This window comes from Myotis davidii, unplaced genomic scaffold, assembly GCF_000327345.1.
Source record: "Myotis davidii unplaced genomic scaffold, ASM32734v1 scaffold164, whole genome shotgun sequence".
Taxonomy (NCBI): domain Eukaryota; kingdom Metazoa; phylum Chordata; class Mammalia; order Chiroptera; family Vespertilionidae; genus Myotis; species Myotis davidii.
In genome coordinates this window covers 1,679,551-1,694,964 of record NW_006296417.1, presented here as the reverse complement: position 1 = coordinate 1,694,964, position 15,414 = coordinate 1,679,551, and the positions used below count along the sequence as shown (strand labels likewise).

General features: G+C 50.6%; 1 protein-coding gene across 1 annotated transcript in view; it reads right to left on the bottom strand.

Annotated features, from left to right (window-relative positions):
* The window catches only part of TTC23 (tetratricopeptide repeat domain 23), a 17,868-nt gene extending 2,631 nt beyond the window's left edge, over positions 1-15,237 (bottom strand). Inside the window, exons 1-8 of the mRNA XM_015569126.1 lie at positions 14,959-15,237; positions 13,994-14,193; positions 13,346-13,469; positions 12,481-12,631; positions 11,472-11,597; positions 6,174-6,351; positions 3,700-3,709; positions 2,423-2,528 (exon numbers count right to left, since the gene is read on the bottom strand). Of these exons, the coding sequence (XP_015424612.1) occupies positions 2,423-2,528; positions 3,700-3,709; positions 6,174-6,351; positions 11,472-11,597; positions 12,481-12,631; positions 13,346-13,469; positions 13,994-14,173 (875 nt within the window). The 5' untranslated portion in view covers positions 14,174-14,193; positions 14,959-15,237. The remainder of the gene's footprint in view (positions 1-2,422; positions 2,529-3,699; positions 3,710-6,173; positions 6,352-11,471; positions 11,598-12,480; positions 12,632-13,345; positions 13,470-13,993; positions 14,194-14,958) is intronic.
* Between the last annotated feature and the right edge of the window lie 177 nt (positions 15,238-15,414).

Sequence of the window (15,414 nt, the reverse complement as noted above, 5' to 3'; positions counted from 1 at the left end):
AAAGAGTCTGCACTCTGTGCTAAAGCATTAAGGACCCCAGGGAATTTGAAAACGGAAAGTCTTAGAGCCCAGCTTGGCATGAACCCCGAGGAGCACATCACCCAGCAAGCAGACTGAACCCACTTAGATCCTGCTGGGCGTGCCCGGAGGGCATCGCAGGGCTGGGCTGGGGCGTGGCTCGGTCCCCACCCAGTGTGGGGCGTGCAGGAGGCAGCCGATCCATGATTCTCTCTCATCATTGATGTTTCTCTCTCCCTCTCCCTTCCTCTCTGAAGACAATAAAAATACACTGAGTGGCCAGATTATGATGACCACCCCATCAGTACAATGAAGTGAATTAGTTATACAAATAATAATAAAACCTGGAAAGTACTTGCTTAGGAAATTTTCAGTGTTCAGTATTTTTGGAAGTGTCAATGAAGTACTGATGGGGTGGTCAATACAATCTGGCCACTCAGTGTATATTTTAAAAAAACATATGGATGCTGACATCTGCTTGGGGAGCTCAGAGGCAGGCCAGGCTCGGGCTGGCTGGGCATTTCGTAATGAGAGATGGGGCCTGAGGAGGAGCTGAGGGAGGCCCTCTCGGAGCACAGGGGGGTCAAGAGGGTGGGGAGGCCGGGGAGGGAGGAAGGAGGAGGAGAGGAGAGGGGTGGGGGTGTGGTGTCTAGCAGCAGGACAGCTAAGGAGGGCCACGGCAAGAGGTGAAGGACCCCTCTCAGGAGCCCATTGGAGCTGAGTGCACAAGGACGCCGGGGGTGCCTGACTTCCGGTGTCTCTAGGGCAACGGGACGCAAGGAGCATCAGTAACCCAGACATCAGGGAGCCGGGCCCAGCCTGGAGCAGGCGGAGAAGGCAGGCCACAGGAGGAAGAGTGGAGAAAAGGGAGGCGTGTGTAGGGTGAAAAGGAGGAGACTTCATCAAGATCCAGGGCCTCGGTTCTGATACTTTCGTATTTCCCGTCTACTGTGCAAAATGTGGGGAGAGGCTCGGCCACGTGGGGGCCGGGAACATATTGGTGCACAGGGAGCTATACCTCAAGAATGCACCCCAGCCCTGGCCGGTTTGGCTCAGTGGACCGAGCATCGGCCTGTGGACCGAAGGGTTCCGGGTTCGATTCCGGTCAAGGGCACCTACCTCGGTTGCAGGCCCTCCCTTGCCCCTCCCTGGCCCGGGCTCTGGTCGGGGCACGTGTAGGAGGCAACCAATTGATGAGTTTCTCTCACATCGACGTTTCTGTCTTTCCCTCTCTTACACTCTCTCTAAAAAAGTCCATGGAAAAATGTCCTCGGGTGAGGGTTTAAAAAAAACAAACAAAAAAGAATGCACCCCACGCTCATGAGTCCGGTTCACGGAGCCAGGGACCCACCCCCGCCCCGGAGGCTCTGATGGGGCAGAACCCGTTCTGTTTGGAGGTGCCTGGCGCTGCCCGGCCCCCTGGAGCCCCGGAGGCAGATGGGGCCACTTCCAAACAAGGCCGCCGTGCTCGGCCTCTGGAAGGTTTACACTGACATGTACTTGGCTTCCACCCACTTCATCCTCTTATCCTTCGCGAGGAGAGTTAAGAGCCCTGACCCCCAGGCAGGCGGCGCTGGGAGAGCTGTTGATACCAAGTTTGTCGATGGGCGGCCCTGGGAAGCCGGCCTGGCCCCGGTCCGGGGGCTGCTGGGGGAGGCCGGATGCAATCCGGGTCCGCCTGGCTTCCAGGCAGTGCTGTCTGCATAAGGAATGCGGAGGAGGCTCGGGGCGAAGGGATTAGCGTGATGCGCGCTGGCTGCTGGGCCAGCGACATTTTTTCATCGGAGGGCAATGCCTTGCATGGGCAATCAGCAGGCAGGCTAGGGAAGATGCCCCAGGGGAGATTTTTTTGTTCTCATTAATTATTCTTTTTTATTTTTGCCTTGTATTTATTGGCCTGAACTTTTTTGCTGTTGTTAAGACTTGTCCGAGGATATTTTTTTCCACTGAATTTTAGAGAGAGGGTGGGAGGGAGAGAGAAACATCGATGTGAGAGAGACAATGATGTTACTATCGCTGTCTCATCATGGATGTTACTCTCTCTCTCTCTCTCCCTTCATCTCTGAAATCGATAAACATATTTAAAAATAAACAAAAATAAACACTGATCACCTCTGAGAGCAGAGCGGACCTCCCTGGGCGCCCAGCCGGGTTCCCTCGGGCACTTGACCACCTGCATTCGGGTGAAAACCAGAGCTTGGAGGAAGGCCGCACAGGGAGACACCAAGGACCTGGTGGCGCTAAGATGCTGGGCTAACGCCTCGGCCGCTCCCCGAAGGCCCTGCGTCACAGCTCCGTCCACCTGCTCGCCCATACCCAAGGCCCAGACGTGTGCAGGCCAGGCGGGCAGCAGGCAGCGCCCACCACTCACCCACCCACGCAGCCACGGAAGGCTGGCTCTCACCGTGGTGCTCGGGCCTCCCGGACGCCGCGGCGGCGCGGGCGACACAGTGCGCGGACTCCGCTGCCTCCTCTCCGGACGGCTCTGCGCTCAGGACGATGAGATGCGCCTGTCGCCGTGGGAAGAAGGAACAGGCCGGTTTCCATGCTTGGCAGCAGCGCCAGGGGACTCACTGTTCTCGTGGCGATAAGGACACCAAGGAACATTCTAGCCCGCTGGCCAATGTGATGGATGTGGAGGCAACAATGTGCTTTGGGAGAGATGGACTTACCAGCGCTGAGTGGAGGGAGCGGGAAAGCACTGGACACTGAGTCCCCAAGGGCTCGAGGCTGCGGCCAGAGGCCAGGCCCATCGCTAAGCAAATTACTTCACAGGCTCTCTGCTCCTGGGAGAGGGGTGTGGGCAGAGGAGGTGGGAGGGCCTCCAGGAGGAAGGAGATGGATTTAAAAGGGCCAGTGCTGCCCTGGAGGGTTTGGCTCAATGGTTAGAGCATCAACCCTGGGACGAAAGGGTAGTGGGTTTGATTCCTAGTCAAAGGCACGTATCTGGGTTGCAGGTCCTAATTACTTCACAGGCTCTCTGCTCCTGGGAGAGGGGTGTGGGCAGAGGAGGTGGGAGGGCCTCCAGGAGGAAGGAGATGGATTTAAAAGGGCCAGTGCTGCCCTGGAGGGTTTGGCTCAATGGTTAGAGCATCAACCCTGGGACGAAAGGGTAGCGGGTTTGATTCCTAGTCAAGGGCACATATCTGGGTTGCAGGTCCCGCAGACCCAGTATGGGCAAGTGCAGGGGGCAACCAATCAATGTCTCTCTCATGTCAATGTTTCTCTCCCTCTTTCTCTCTCCTCAGTCCTCCCTTCCTTCCATCTCTCTCTCCCCCTTCCCTCCCACTCTCTAGAAATCAATGGAAAAAATATCCTCAGGTGAGGATTTAAAAAGAAAAAAAAGGGGGGGGGCAGTGCTGTGCAGAGGAAGTGGGCCAGCCCCGACCCTCCACCCACTGGTCAGCTCAGCACCGGGTCTCCCCCACCGGCCCCCACCTCAAAAATAAAGCCGATTTTTCAATTCCTTTGGGAAAAAACACAATCCTATGATCCAGGGGACATGAAATAATAATGGATCCTTGCAAGTAAAATACAAAGTGCATCGCTTCAAGTAAAGAGATGTAAAATACATGCGCGGATGAAACGGCAAAGTCACTTCTCACCTGCCCGTCGGCAGGGGGAGTTTTACAAATGCCTGTGAGTAACGTGTGTCCATTGATCCGACACACAGGTACTTACAGATCGCCCGCTACCGGACACGCGTGGGCCAGAAAGTAGGGCGGAACAGGAAGAAACAGACAAAAACACCAAGTCACACAAGGCACTACCGCGAGAGGGCCGGGAGCTCTCCACAAATTGCCCAAAACAGAAAGACCAAAATACCACGCGTTTCAAGGAGAGAAACACTAGGCCAAACATAGGAATCACAACTGATATTTAAGCTGCACACTTTTAATATATATAATATGTATATATTATATGTATATATTATACATATATATATAATATGTATATATACATATTATATATATATATACACATATACTTGTTTTAAAAACATGTTTTTACGACCCGGGCCTTGGCCCCCGCCCAGGGCTGCACGGGGCTGTCCCAGGGCCTCTTGGCCCCTCCCTGCTGTGGCTGCGGGCTGAGTTTCACTTTCTTTTTGGCAGGAAGGAATGTTTGGGCACTACTTTTGTTATTAAAGAGTACAAACAAATGAGAGAAAGTGGTCTTGGCAACGCCCCCGATTAGTCATTCCCCTCCCTTTCTCTCCTCCCCATCCCCGAAGTCTGGCCTGAAGGGCCGACTGAGATGCTTTTCAAATAGCAGGCTCCCCGGAAAGCCACGCCCTGTGAGTGAAGACAGCAGGAGCCACGGGGATGGAGTCAAGGGGCCTCGTGGTCAGTGTCTGGGGAGAGGAAGAGAGACAGGCGAGCCTGCCCCGCTCCACATGCCAACGGAATCATGTTTATGATTCTGCCCTGGGCTCGCTATAGGGAAGCTCTTCAGGGCCACACACACTACAGGGGCGTGGGGGCGGCCGCGGGGACCTCAGCTAAGAGCAAGACGGAGCTGGGAATCCCCGGGGCGGTAGCTGGAAGGGACGTCGCTGGGTGCCCGTGGCCGCAGAAAACCGAGTTCTCGGGGCCCCGGCCTGAGCCAGTTTCTTTTAATAGTCGGAGAGAGTCCTCCGTGGCAGCTCTCCAGCGGTCAATTTTAGCTTCTCAAAGGGCTGGCGAGAAAAGGCCCTGCCCGCCACCCCGTGAGGGTTAGCACCAAAATAGATGTGTCGGGGGCTTGCATTTTCGTCCAGTTTTGGTTGCAAGTAGGTGTTCTCTTAACACTTAACTAGGCGTTTAGATTGGAACGCGAACACCTGCCTGTCACTTTAAAAACTCCAAGTCAGTGGTTCTCAACCTTCTGGCCCTTTAAATACAGTTCCTCATGTTGTGACCCAACCACACAATTATTTTCGTTGCTACTTCATCACTGTCATGTTGCTACTGTGATGAATCGTCATGCAAATATCTGATATGCAGGGTGGTCTTCGGCGACCCCTGTGAAAGGGTCATTCAACCCCCAAAGGGGTCGCGACCCACAGGTTGAGAACCGCTGCCCTAAGTGGTAGAAAAGAATAAACAACAACTTCAATGCCCCCTCCCTTCTGTCCCTAGCCGTCCTCTCTCTTCTCCCCACGCCCAGTCTGATTCCGGATGGCTCCCTGCTGTCCACTGTTCCCCGTGTATGCTCTCGGAAATCTGATGTGCGCCCACCAGCGTGGCTCGGTGGCTGAGCGCTGACCTATGAACCAGGAGGTCAGGGTCCGACTCCACCGGCGGTGGCCTCGTGGGGCTGGCTCTATTTTTCTCCACTTGCATGGGTTCGCTCCTGAAAGACTTTGGACTGTTGTACATTCTGCAGAAAACGAAAGGTCTTTTCTCTCTGGTGCTTGTCACCGCGAAGGAATGCAGAGTGACAAACAAGATGGGAAGTAACAGGCCCCTTTTCTTTGCGTGGATCGAATAAATGGCTCTGAGGCAGGAGCTCCCCCCCAGAGCTGTGGCCACACTGGGCCTTTCTGTGTCTTGGGGGACGTCCCTAGAGAAAAGGGGGCCTTGATAAACATCTAATGGTGGCTGCTGACACATAAATGGAGCTTGTGCAGGGGACACGCCCACCGGCTCACAAAACGCCATCTGTTGACCCTGTGAGCGGGTCTATGAAGTGGGTGAGGGTCTTCTTCCCTTTCCTTTCCTTTTCTCGAGGGGTTAAGTGACTTCTTTCATCAGATCTTCCCATTCCAAATCCAATGCTATTTAGATTTCACCAAGGGACCTCTTGAGCAAGAATCGGCAAGTCTTGACTGAAACTCTCTAATCTTTATGAACCTCAAGAATAAACAAGAAGAAAAGTCGCCTGTCACACTTGACAAGTATGCCCTGGCCAGTTTGCTCAGAGGTGAGAGCGTCAGCCCACAGACTGAAGGGTCCTGGGTTCGACTCCCGGTCGGGGCACATGCCCGGGCTGTGGGCTCGATCCCCAGGAGGGGGCGTGCAGGAGGCCGCCGATCCATGATTCTTGCTCATCATTGATGTTTCTCTCTCTCTCTCCCTCCTTCTTCCTCTCTGAATTCAATAAAAACATATTAAAAAGAAAAAGAACAGTGTTGGGTCGGGAACAGCTCTGGCGGCCCGCGTGCTGCAGCTCACCTGTAGGAAGTGGTTGATGGACGCGTCGTGGAGTCTCAGGGCCCGTTCTGCGCCCGCCAGTTCCCTCAGCACCGGCACACATTCGAGACTCTTTTCCCCTTTGCTGCTCTCCGTGTGTTCTAATGCCTCTTGGTAGTAGGGCAGGGCTTCCTTGGATTTCCTCCGGCCCCGATACATCCTAAAATACCAAAGTGACAGTTTTTAGACTAAGTGCAATGGAAAATGCTGGAAATCCGGGTGGTCTGGGTGGTGAGGATTTGGCTCTCCGATCCCTGCTGTCCAGGTTCGTTTCCTAGCCAGCTATGACATTTTAGAAAATGTATATTTTTTAATGGATTTCAGAGAGGAAGGAAGAGGGAGAGAGATAGAAACATCAATGATGAGAGCGAATCATGGATCGGCTGCCTCCTGCACACCCCCTATTGGGGATCGAGCCCGCAACCCAGGCATATGGCTTGACTGGGAATAGAACCGTGACCTCCTGGTTCATAGGTCGACACTCAACCACTGAGCCACACTGGCCTGGGGGGGCCCATAGTAATTTATCTTGAAAGATACTCAGGCAAGACAAGAAGATCTGCATGTAAGAATGTTTACCTAAGCATCCTTTGTAATAGCGGAAAAGAACAAAGCACTTAAATTGCACCCATAGGCAACCGTCCAAGCAGGTTACAGGAAGTACATCCATACACCGCGGAATGCCACTTAGCCATTAAAGTTAAAGTCGATCCATACTTATCCATGCAGAAGTACACCCACTACATACTCTAAGCGAAAAAGCAAATTACAAAAATAACTTTGTATGATATACAAAACCTTTATATCTAATCTATAGGTTCACAAATGCATCAAGAGATATTTAACCCTGGCGGGTGTGGCTCAGTTGGTTGGGCGTCGCCATTTCAATTCCTGGTCAGGGCACATGCCCGGGTTGTGGGCTCGATCCCCAGTGTTGGGGGGGGGTGGGTAGCGCGTGCAGGAGGCAGCCGATCCATGATTCTCGCTCATCATTGATGTTTCTCTCTCCCTCTTCCTTCCTCTCTGAAATCAATCAAAATATTTTTTTTAAAAAGAAGCTAAGAATATAATAATTGGGCTTTGAAAGCATCATATTTTATTTCTGAAGAGAAAACCGGCTAGCATCTCTGGTGACAGGCAGAGGCTTTGAAACACAGGGCTGGTAACATATCACTTAGCCAAAGAATACGGTTCCTGGGAGACAAAGATCACATAACTGAACACAGAAGTCAGCCAACTATGGCCTTTGGGTCAAATGTACTGTTTTTATACATAAAGTTTTATTGGCACATAGCCACGCCCACTTGTTTACACACTGTCCAGGGCTGCTTTTGCATATGGCCTAGGAAGCATAACATACTTACTGCCTGGGCCTTTACAGCAGGGGTGGGTTGGAATGTCCCTGTAAGGCAGGCCCCTGAAATCATTAGCTCTGGCCCTGCCAAGGCATTAGGGGTGGGTTAATTACATGTTTGACCAAATAGAGCGGGCTAATTTTTAAGCTGATCATTTTGCATGGCCCACGGATGATGTGATAAATATCCACATGGCCCAGGGCAGAAAATAACGCCCCACCCCTACTTTACAGAAAAAGCTTGCCAACCTCTGGTCTAGAATCTAGAGCAAGTCGCATAGTTTCAAAATGACTGCGGATTTTTTCCACCGAACTGCGCCTCGGGAACTCAGACAATACCACAGATATTTGAGTAAAGGAAAAAAAATCACCTTGTTCCTCTCAAGCTCATAAAGGATGAAGCATGTGCCCAGGGAGTCAAGAATCGGCCTCTCGTTTCCAAGGCTCCTTAAATGGCGTGCGTGTCCTGGGCACTGGGCTTGCTCATCTTAGTCCTGGCTCTGGTCTGACGACCTAGATCAGTGGTTCTCAACCTTCCGAATGCCGCGACCCTTTAATACAGTTCCTCATGTTGTGGGAGCCCCCAATTTCATTTTTACAAATTGAACATAATGAAAGCATAGTGATAAATCACAAAAACAGTACATAATTATCTATGTGTTTTCCGATGGTCTTAGGGGACCCCTGTGAAAGGGTCGTTCGATCCTCAAAGGGGTCGCGACCCACAGGTTGAGAACCACTGCACTAAGGGGCTATAAGAATAAGTAAATTATAATAATAAGTAAATAATTTCTGTGCTTTTGAGTCAGTACACTGGGGATTGAGCCCACTATCGGGGCATGTACCCCGACTGGGAAAATCGAACTGTGACCTCCTGGTTCCTAGGTCGACGCTCAAACCACTGAGCCACGCCGGTCAGGCTCTCATACCTCAGTCCCGCTCTGGGAACACGCCCCAGAGATAACGTGCAAGTGCCCAAAGAGACATGCAGAAGAGCGTCCCGCTCTGGGAACACGCCCCAGAGATAACGTTGTGCAAGTGCCCAAAGAGACATGCAGAAGAGGAATCAGGGAAATGGCATTTCTAGGAGGGAAAGTTTGGAGGCAATTTACAAGTTTTACTCTCATGTTCATGAGAATGGATCATTCAATCCATTTCGTCTCTCCCCCTCCCTTCAACTCTCTCTGAAAATCAATGGAAAAATATCCTTGGGTGAGGATTAACAAAACACACAAAACAACAACAAAAAGCTGGGGGAATCGGAACACAGGGTTGGATTCACTCTCCAAAGGGAGTAAGAATGACTGGGTGGAATGGTGCTGGGACAGCGGCGGACAGGTAGGAGGGACGGAGCTGCAGGCCCCAGGGAGGGCTGGGAGGCTGGGAGCATGAGTCACTCTGCAGCACTCATCTGCCTGCCGGAGGAGGAAAGAGCTGGCCTGGCCAACGGGCACCATAAAAGGCGAGACCGATGGAGGAGGTGGATGCACCTAAAAGATACCCTTTTAAGAGAAACACAAATCCCGTGAGAGCTGCCTGAGGGATTATCCAGGCCTTCCACCTCCAGGACCCGGCCCTTGGGGTTAGGACTGTAGCTACAGAAACGCACAAACCAAAGCCTCCTTTGCTTTCTTCTTTGTTTGTTTTAGCCTCACCCCGGGATATTTTTTCCACTGATGTTTAGAGAGAGCGGAAGACTAGGGGGTTGGGGAGAGCACAGAGACACAGAGAGAAACACCGAAGAGAGAGAGAGACACATTGATTGGCTGGCTGCCTCCCGCACGGGGATCAAACCTGCAACCATCAAGGCACGTGCCCTTGATGGGAATGGACCCCATGACCCTTCGGTGCATGGGCTGAGCTACACCGGCCGGCCAGGGCAAAGCCTCATTGCTTTTAGAGCAGATCAGTGTGGGCAAAACAGTCACACTTCAGTCAAGAAACAAAGCATGAAAACCACCAGTTGAAACACGCGAGTTCCAGTAACTGGGTCGAGGGGAAGGTTCAGGATGGAAGAGGAAGTAGCGAAGTTTCAAACAACTCCCCTAAAGACAAGGTAACTAACTGTCGGACAGCTGAGAAAGGGGACTCACAGGCATTCAGGACAGATGCGTACAAGGCCCGCCACCTGCTGGCGGGATTTGGTACCGCTGGTCTGGAGAGCACGCCCAGAGGAGGTGCCGGATTCTGGGTGGAGGAAGGCATTTCTACTCGACTTTGCAGCCACGTTGTTCAACATGAAGCACAAGTAACATTAGTCAGATCTCAACAGATGGCGACAAACATCAGATCCGGGGCCTCTGATGTGCATACTTCCTGTCTTACAGGGCACGAGAGAATGCCTACTTCTGGGCAGGGAGCAATTCTGGGCTAGCAGCCTTTTGCAACCACTACCATCTCCTGTTACAAACATGCATGCGATCAGACGGTATGATGAATTCGTTGGGGGTCTGGCTTCTTACACGAACACTGCTTGTGAGAGTCACTCATGAAGTTAAACATAGGAACGCTCTGATCATCTTCTTTGGATGAACATATCACAATTTGATCTATTCTACCTTCCTGGCAGAGGCAGCCATCAGCTTATTTTTTAAGTATTTTTTTGTTAGTGTTTCAAATTTACCTTTATTGTTGAAAATATTACAGATGGCCCTGGCCGGTTTGGCTCAGTGGATAGAGCGTCGGCCTGCAGACTCAAGGGTCCCAGGTTCGATTCCGGTCAAGGGCATGTACCTTGGTTGCGGGCATATCCCCAGTGGCGGGTGTGCAGGAGGCACTCAATAAAATATATTTTTTTAAAAAGAAAATATTACAGATGTCCCCCCTTTTTACCTCCACTGACCTCCCCATTCATCCCAGTAAAAAAAAATCAATAAAGTTTAAAAAAAAAAAAAAGAAGAAAATATTACAGATGTCGCCCCTTTTTACCTCACTGACCTCCCCATTCATCCCGGCCCCGCCCCTCCCAGGCCCCCACCACACTACTGTCTGCGTCCCGGTTATGCATTTGTTTAAAGTATTACATATGTCTCCTTTCCCCCATTGACCTCTCCCCAGTTATTCCTACACTTCATTCACCACACTACTGTCTGTGTCCATGGGTTATGCATATATGCATATAAGTTCCCCGATAGTCTCCCCACCCACCCACCTTCCCTCTGAAATTCACCAATCTCTCTCTCTCTCTCTCTCTCTCTCTCAAGTCAATAAATGAAAATAATAAAGAAGATACGCTGCTGTTTTAACCTCCCACCCAACAGAACATATCAGATGCATAAAACAATGACTGGCAGAACCATGGACAGCGCTAAATAGCCCAATAATTGTGCGTCAAAATTCAAGCGCGCTTACCTTCAAAACTAATGCATCAAAGTCGCAAAAGATAAAACAAAAATATGAATTTGAATCACCCCTAAGGCGGACTTATTGCAACCTTACACACGACAATTAAAGAACACAATTTCCCTTGTAGCTCCCTGGGAGCCTTCCCAAAACTTGGCCCTGGACTAGATCCCAAAGGAAGTTTCAGTAAATTGCAGAGTCCATACCAGACATATATGTTTCTGTCTATAATACCATAAAATTAGACAGGAATAGCACCCAAACACCCAGAAAAAAAAAATCTCACATATCTTCAAACTAAAACACAGATCACGTAAATAATCATTGGCTTAAAGGGTAATTTATACATTAAGTTATAGATGCTAAAAACTAGATCCCCAGGAGTGGGGCGTGCAGGAGGCAGCCAATCAATGAATCTCTCTCATCATTGATGTTTCTCTCTCTCTCTCTCTCACTCTCTCTTCCTCTAAGAAATCAATAAAGGCAGTTTTGAAAAATAAGGAACTTCCTGCCTGGAGATAGAGTCCTCTGGCAAAGAGCCGCCAGCCGTCACGCTTACGAAAAGTCCTGCCCTGAAAACCTACCGTGCGAATGACAGTTTGATGCGAGCTTGGGTTTCTATCCACTCTTCCTTCACGATCCTTCCACATCGCAGCAGCTCCTTTGAAAGCCTCTCTGCTTTTGCCAAGTTCTCTTCGGCCTCCTTAAATCTGACCTGCGTTCAGGAAACGTGACCCTTGGTTCTGGATTCCGGGACCCTAGTTCCTGGACATCCTGGGCTCTCTACACTTCCCATCACCCTTCCCGGGTCACCTGTCAGCTTTGGGAATCCTATATAATAAAAGCCTAATATGCAAATTGTCCCCTCAACCAGGAGTTCGACCAGGGGCGGGGCCGGCCGGCCAACTGCGGAAAGGGAGGCCCTGGCCAGTGGTGGTGGCAGCAGGCAGCTGGGGAAAGGGAGGTCCCAGCCGGCAGCTGGCACCCAGCAACCGCTAGGGACCCTACCTGTGCATGAATTTCATGCACTGGGCTTCTAGTTATATATAAGGAACATGAGCAGTATGTCTCTTTGTAAGTAGAGGCCAAAGGATATTTTTTTTATTGTTGTTAATCCTCACACTAGGGTATTTTCCACTGATTTTTTTTTTGAGAGAGAGTGAAAGGGATGGGGAGAGACAGAGAAACATTGATGTGAGAGAGACACATTGATTGGTTGCCTCCTGCACAGGCTCCAACTGCGGCCTGGGATTGAGTCTGCAACCGAGGAACATGGCCTGACCAGAAGCCGTATGTCTCTTTGTAAGTAGAGGCCAAAGGATATATTTTTTATTGTTGTTAATCCTCACACTAGGATATTTTCCACTGATTTTTTTTTTTTTTTGAGAGAGTGAAAGGGATGGGGAGAGACAGAGAAACATTGATGTGAGAGAGACACATTGATTGGTTGCCTCCTGCACAGGCTCCAAGTGCGGCCTGGGATTGAGCCTGCAACCGAGGAACATGGCCTGACCAGAAGCCAACCCGAGACCCTTCAGTCCGCAGGCCAACGCTCTACCCACGGAGCCACACCGAAAAGGGCCAAAAGGATACTTCTGAAGGGAGAGTAGGGCTCTCCCCAGGGTATGGAATAGCTCAACGGAACACCTGAAAACAGCCGTGTTGTCATCACAGGAAGGCATGATGGAGTTGGTGAGGATTTCTCTGGCTTTCTCTGCATGGTGTTTGGCCTGCAGGGACGTTCCTGGGGACAAAGAAGAGGAAGTCTCAATTTCTCTATCATCTCAGTGGGCAAGAATATCGTCAGGGAATCCAATGAGGTCTCCTTGACCTACTTACTGTCAAGGGGAGAGGTACTGGGGCAGCAGGAAATACTGCCATTACTGTAGCAACCAAAGTGTTTTATACTTAGTACAGAAGATGAAATTTCCAAGATAAGATCATTTGTAGTCAAGATAAGATCATTTCTCCTCGAAAATGGTCTTCTTATTTATCTAGTTTTTTTAAATACATTTTTATTGATTTCAGAGAGAAAAGGAGGAGCAGAGAGAGAAAGAAACATCAATGATGAGAGAGAATCATGGATCGGCTGCCTCCTACACGCCCCACACTTGGGATCGAGCCTGCAACCCGGGCATGTGCCCTGACCGGGAACCAAACTGTGACCACCTGGTTCCTAGGTCAGTGCTCAACCACTGAGCCATGCCAGCTGGGCCCAAGAACCCCACTTTTAAGACCCTAAAAATCAAAACTCCAAGGGCGCAAATCTTCCTGCTCTTTTTTTATACATTATATATAAAAAGATCTTATTGACTCTTTGTGAAGGGAGATGGCTTCCCCATGTGTGCAGAGGAGAATGATCAGGGTAGTTTAATCCTTGCAGTTACATGTTAGTCCAATTTGGGGGAAAAAAGCAGAATCCAACCAACTGAGCCTCCTGGGTCTGAGCTGAGCTCACCTTTCAGCTGGAGGTAGCCTTGAGCCAAATTAACATACGCCTCTGCTAGTTTCCAATGGCAGCTGCCATAGCAGATCCTGGTCAACGCTACGCAGCGCACGAGCTCCTGGATCGCCTGCTTATACTGTAAGGAAAAGAAAACAGGCTTACTATTAAAAAAAATGTTTTTTAAATATATTTTTATGGATTTCAGAGAGGAAAGAGGGAGAGATAGAAACATCAATCTATAATAATAAAAACGTGATATGCTAATTAGACCAGACAGCCCAACGACCTTCCGGACATCCTCCCGGATGACCTTCTGATGAAGCCGGGGCTGCAAGGGCCGAGTCCCTTGCACAAATTTTGTGCATCGGGCCTCTGGTAAGAGATAATCATCAGTCGGCTGCCTCCTACACGCCCCCTCCTGGGGATTGAGCCCGCAACGGGGGTATGTGCCCTGACGGCGAATCAAACAGTGGCCTTCTAGCTCATAGGCTGATGTTCAACTACTGAGCCACACGGGCCAGGGCAGAATCTCCTTCTTTTTATGGCTGAATGATATTCCATTGTGCATGTACATACATACACATTTTCTTGGGAACGTCACCTAAGCCATTGCCCTTCTCAATGGCCCGGGCACAGGGATGGAGAAGGAAGGCTCCTCACCTCGTGCCGGCTGGAGTAGAACTTTGCTTTGTCTTCGCAGAGCTGGAGTTGCTCTCGCGGAGGCTGGAAGAGGACCGAATGAGGCAGCCTGCTGGCGAACTTCTTTCCCGGCGTGATGCTGACAGCAGCCACAATTTCGTCTAAGTACTTGGATATGTGGGTTTCCTGTGATTCTTGCATAGCTTTATAGGCATTATCCTCTGGTTTTTAAATAAAAAAAAAGAGAGAGAGAGAGGTGTTAGGTGATCTTTTTCATATCAACTTTTCCCCTAGAAACTGAGGGTAGGTTCCAGGAAGATTTCAACACTATATTCAGGACTTCTTTGAAAACAGGAGCATTCTCGCCCAGCCTGTGTGGCTCAGTGGTTGAGCATCGACCCGTGAACCAGGAGGTCACGGCTGGATTCCCGAACAGGGTCCCTGCCAGGGCTGCGGACTCCATCCCCAGGTGGGGGGCATGCAAGAGGCAGCCGATCCACGATTCCCTCTCATCATTGATGTTCCTCTCTCTCTCTCTTCCCCTCTAAAAGCAATAAAAATATATTAAAAAATAAAATAAAAAAGAAAGTGGCCACGTTACCAAACAAGGTATTTAAAACATTCGTGTGTGTTTTTTTTTAAAGTTCCCTAACAATGCTTGGATTTTTTTTTTTGAACATAAAGCTCTCTTCCGTTGCTGTCTTTATTCCGATATAGACATTGAAGCAATGTTTATGCACAGCCTATTCAGCCACGCTAGGAACCGCCTCAATATTTAAATGACTAAGCTGTCACTGTCTTTTCTAGCAACAGGTGTTTCAGAGACCAGGTCACCGCCTCCTCTCTGGCAGGAACCTATCAGCGCGCACCGCCGGGCCCTTAAAAGCCGGCGCCCAGGCTCACGGCTTGCTCCCTAACGTTGGCCATGCTGCCGAAACCCACCCGGCCTCCGTTTTTCACCCGTCAAAGGGGGAGAATCAAGGTACTTGTGCCATGGGATTGGTGTGAGGGTTAAAAGAGGTACGCTATGCGCAGCTCTTAGCACGCCGCCTGGAACCCAACCAGCGCCCGGCATCAATTATTGTTGTAATCCCTCAACGTATACATTCAATGCGTGCACGGAGGCCTGAATGGACGCACGAACGAGAGCGCAGAGTAGTTACAGGCGGCCTCTGAGGTTGGAGCCGGACAAATCACACCCTCACCCCGCAAAAGCAAAAGGTACTCCTTCCTGACAGCAAGCCCGGAGCCGGAGCCGGAGCCGGAACCGGAAGCGAGGGTCGGAGGTGGGCGGGGCCCGTAGGCCGGAAGCGCTGCTCTCGACCAATGGCCACATGGCTTGGAAAACGAGCGTCTCGTCCTACCTATCGTGAGACCGCGAGAACAGGGGGCAATTATCGCGAGATTCCGTCCTCCTGCGCCATTCCCGCTTTCCCAGCTCT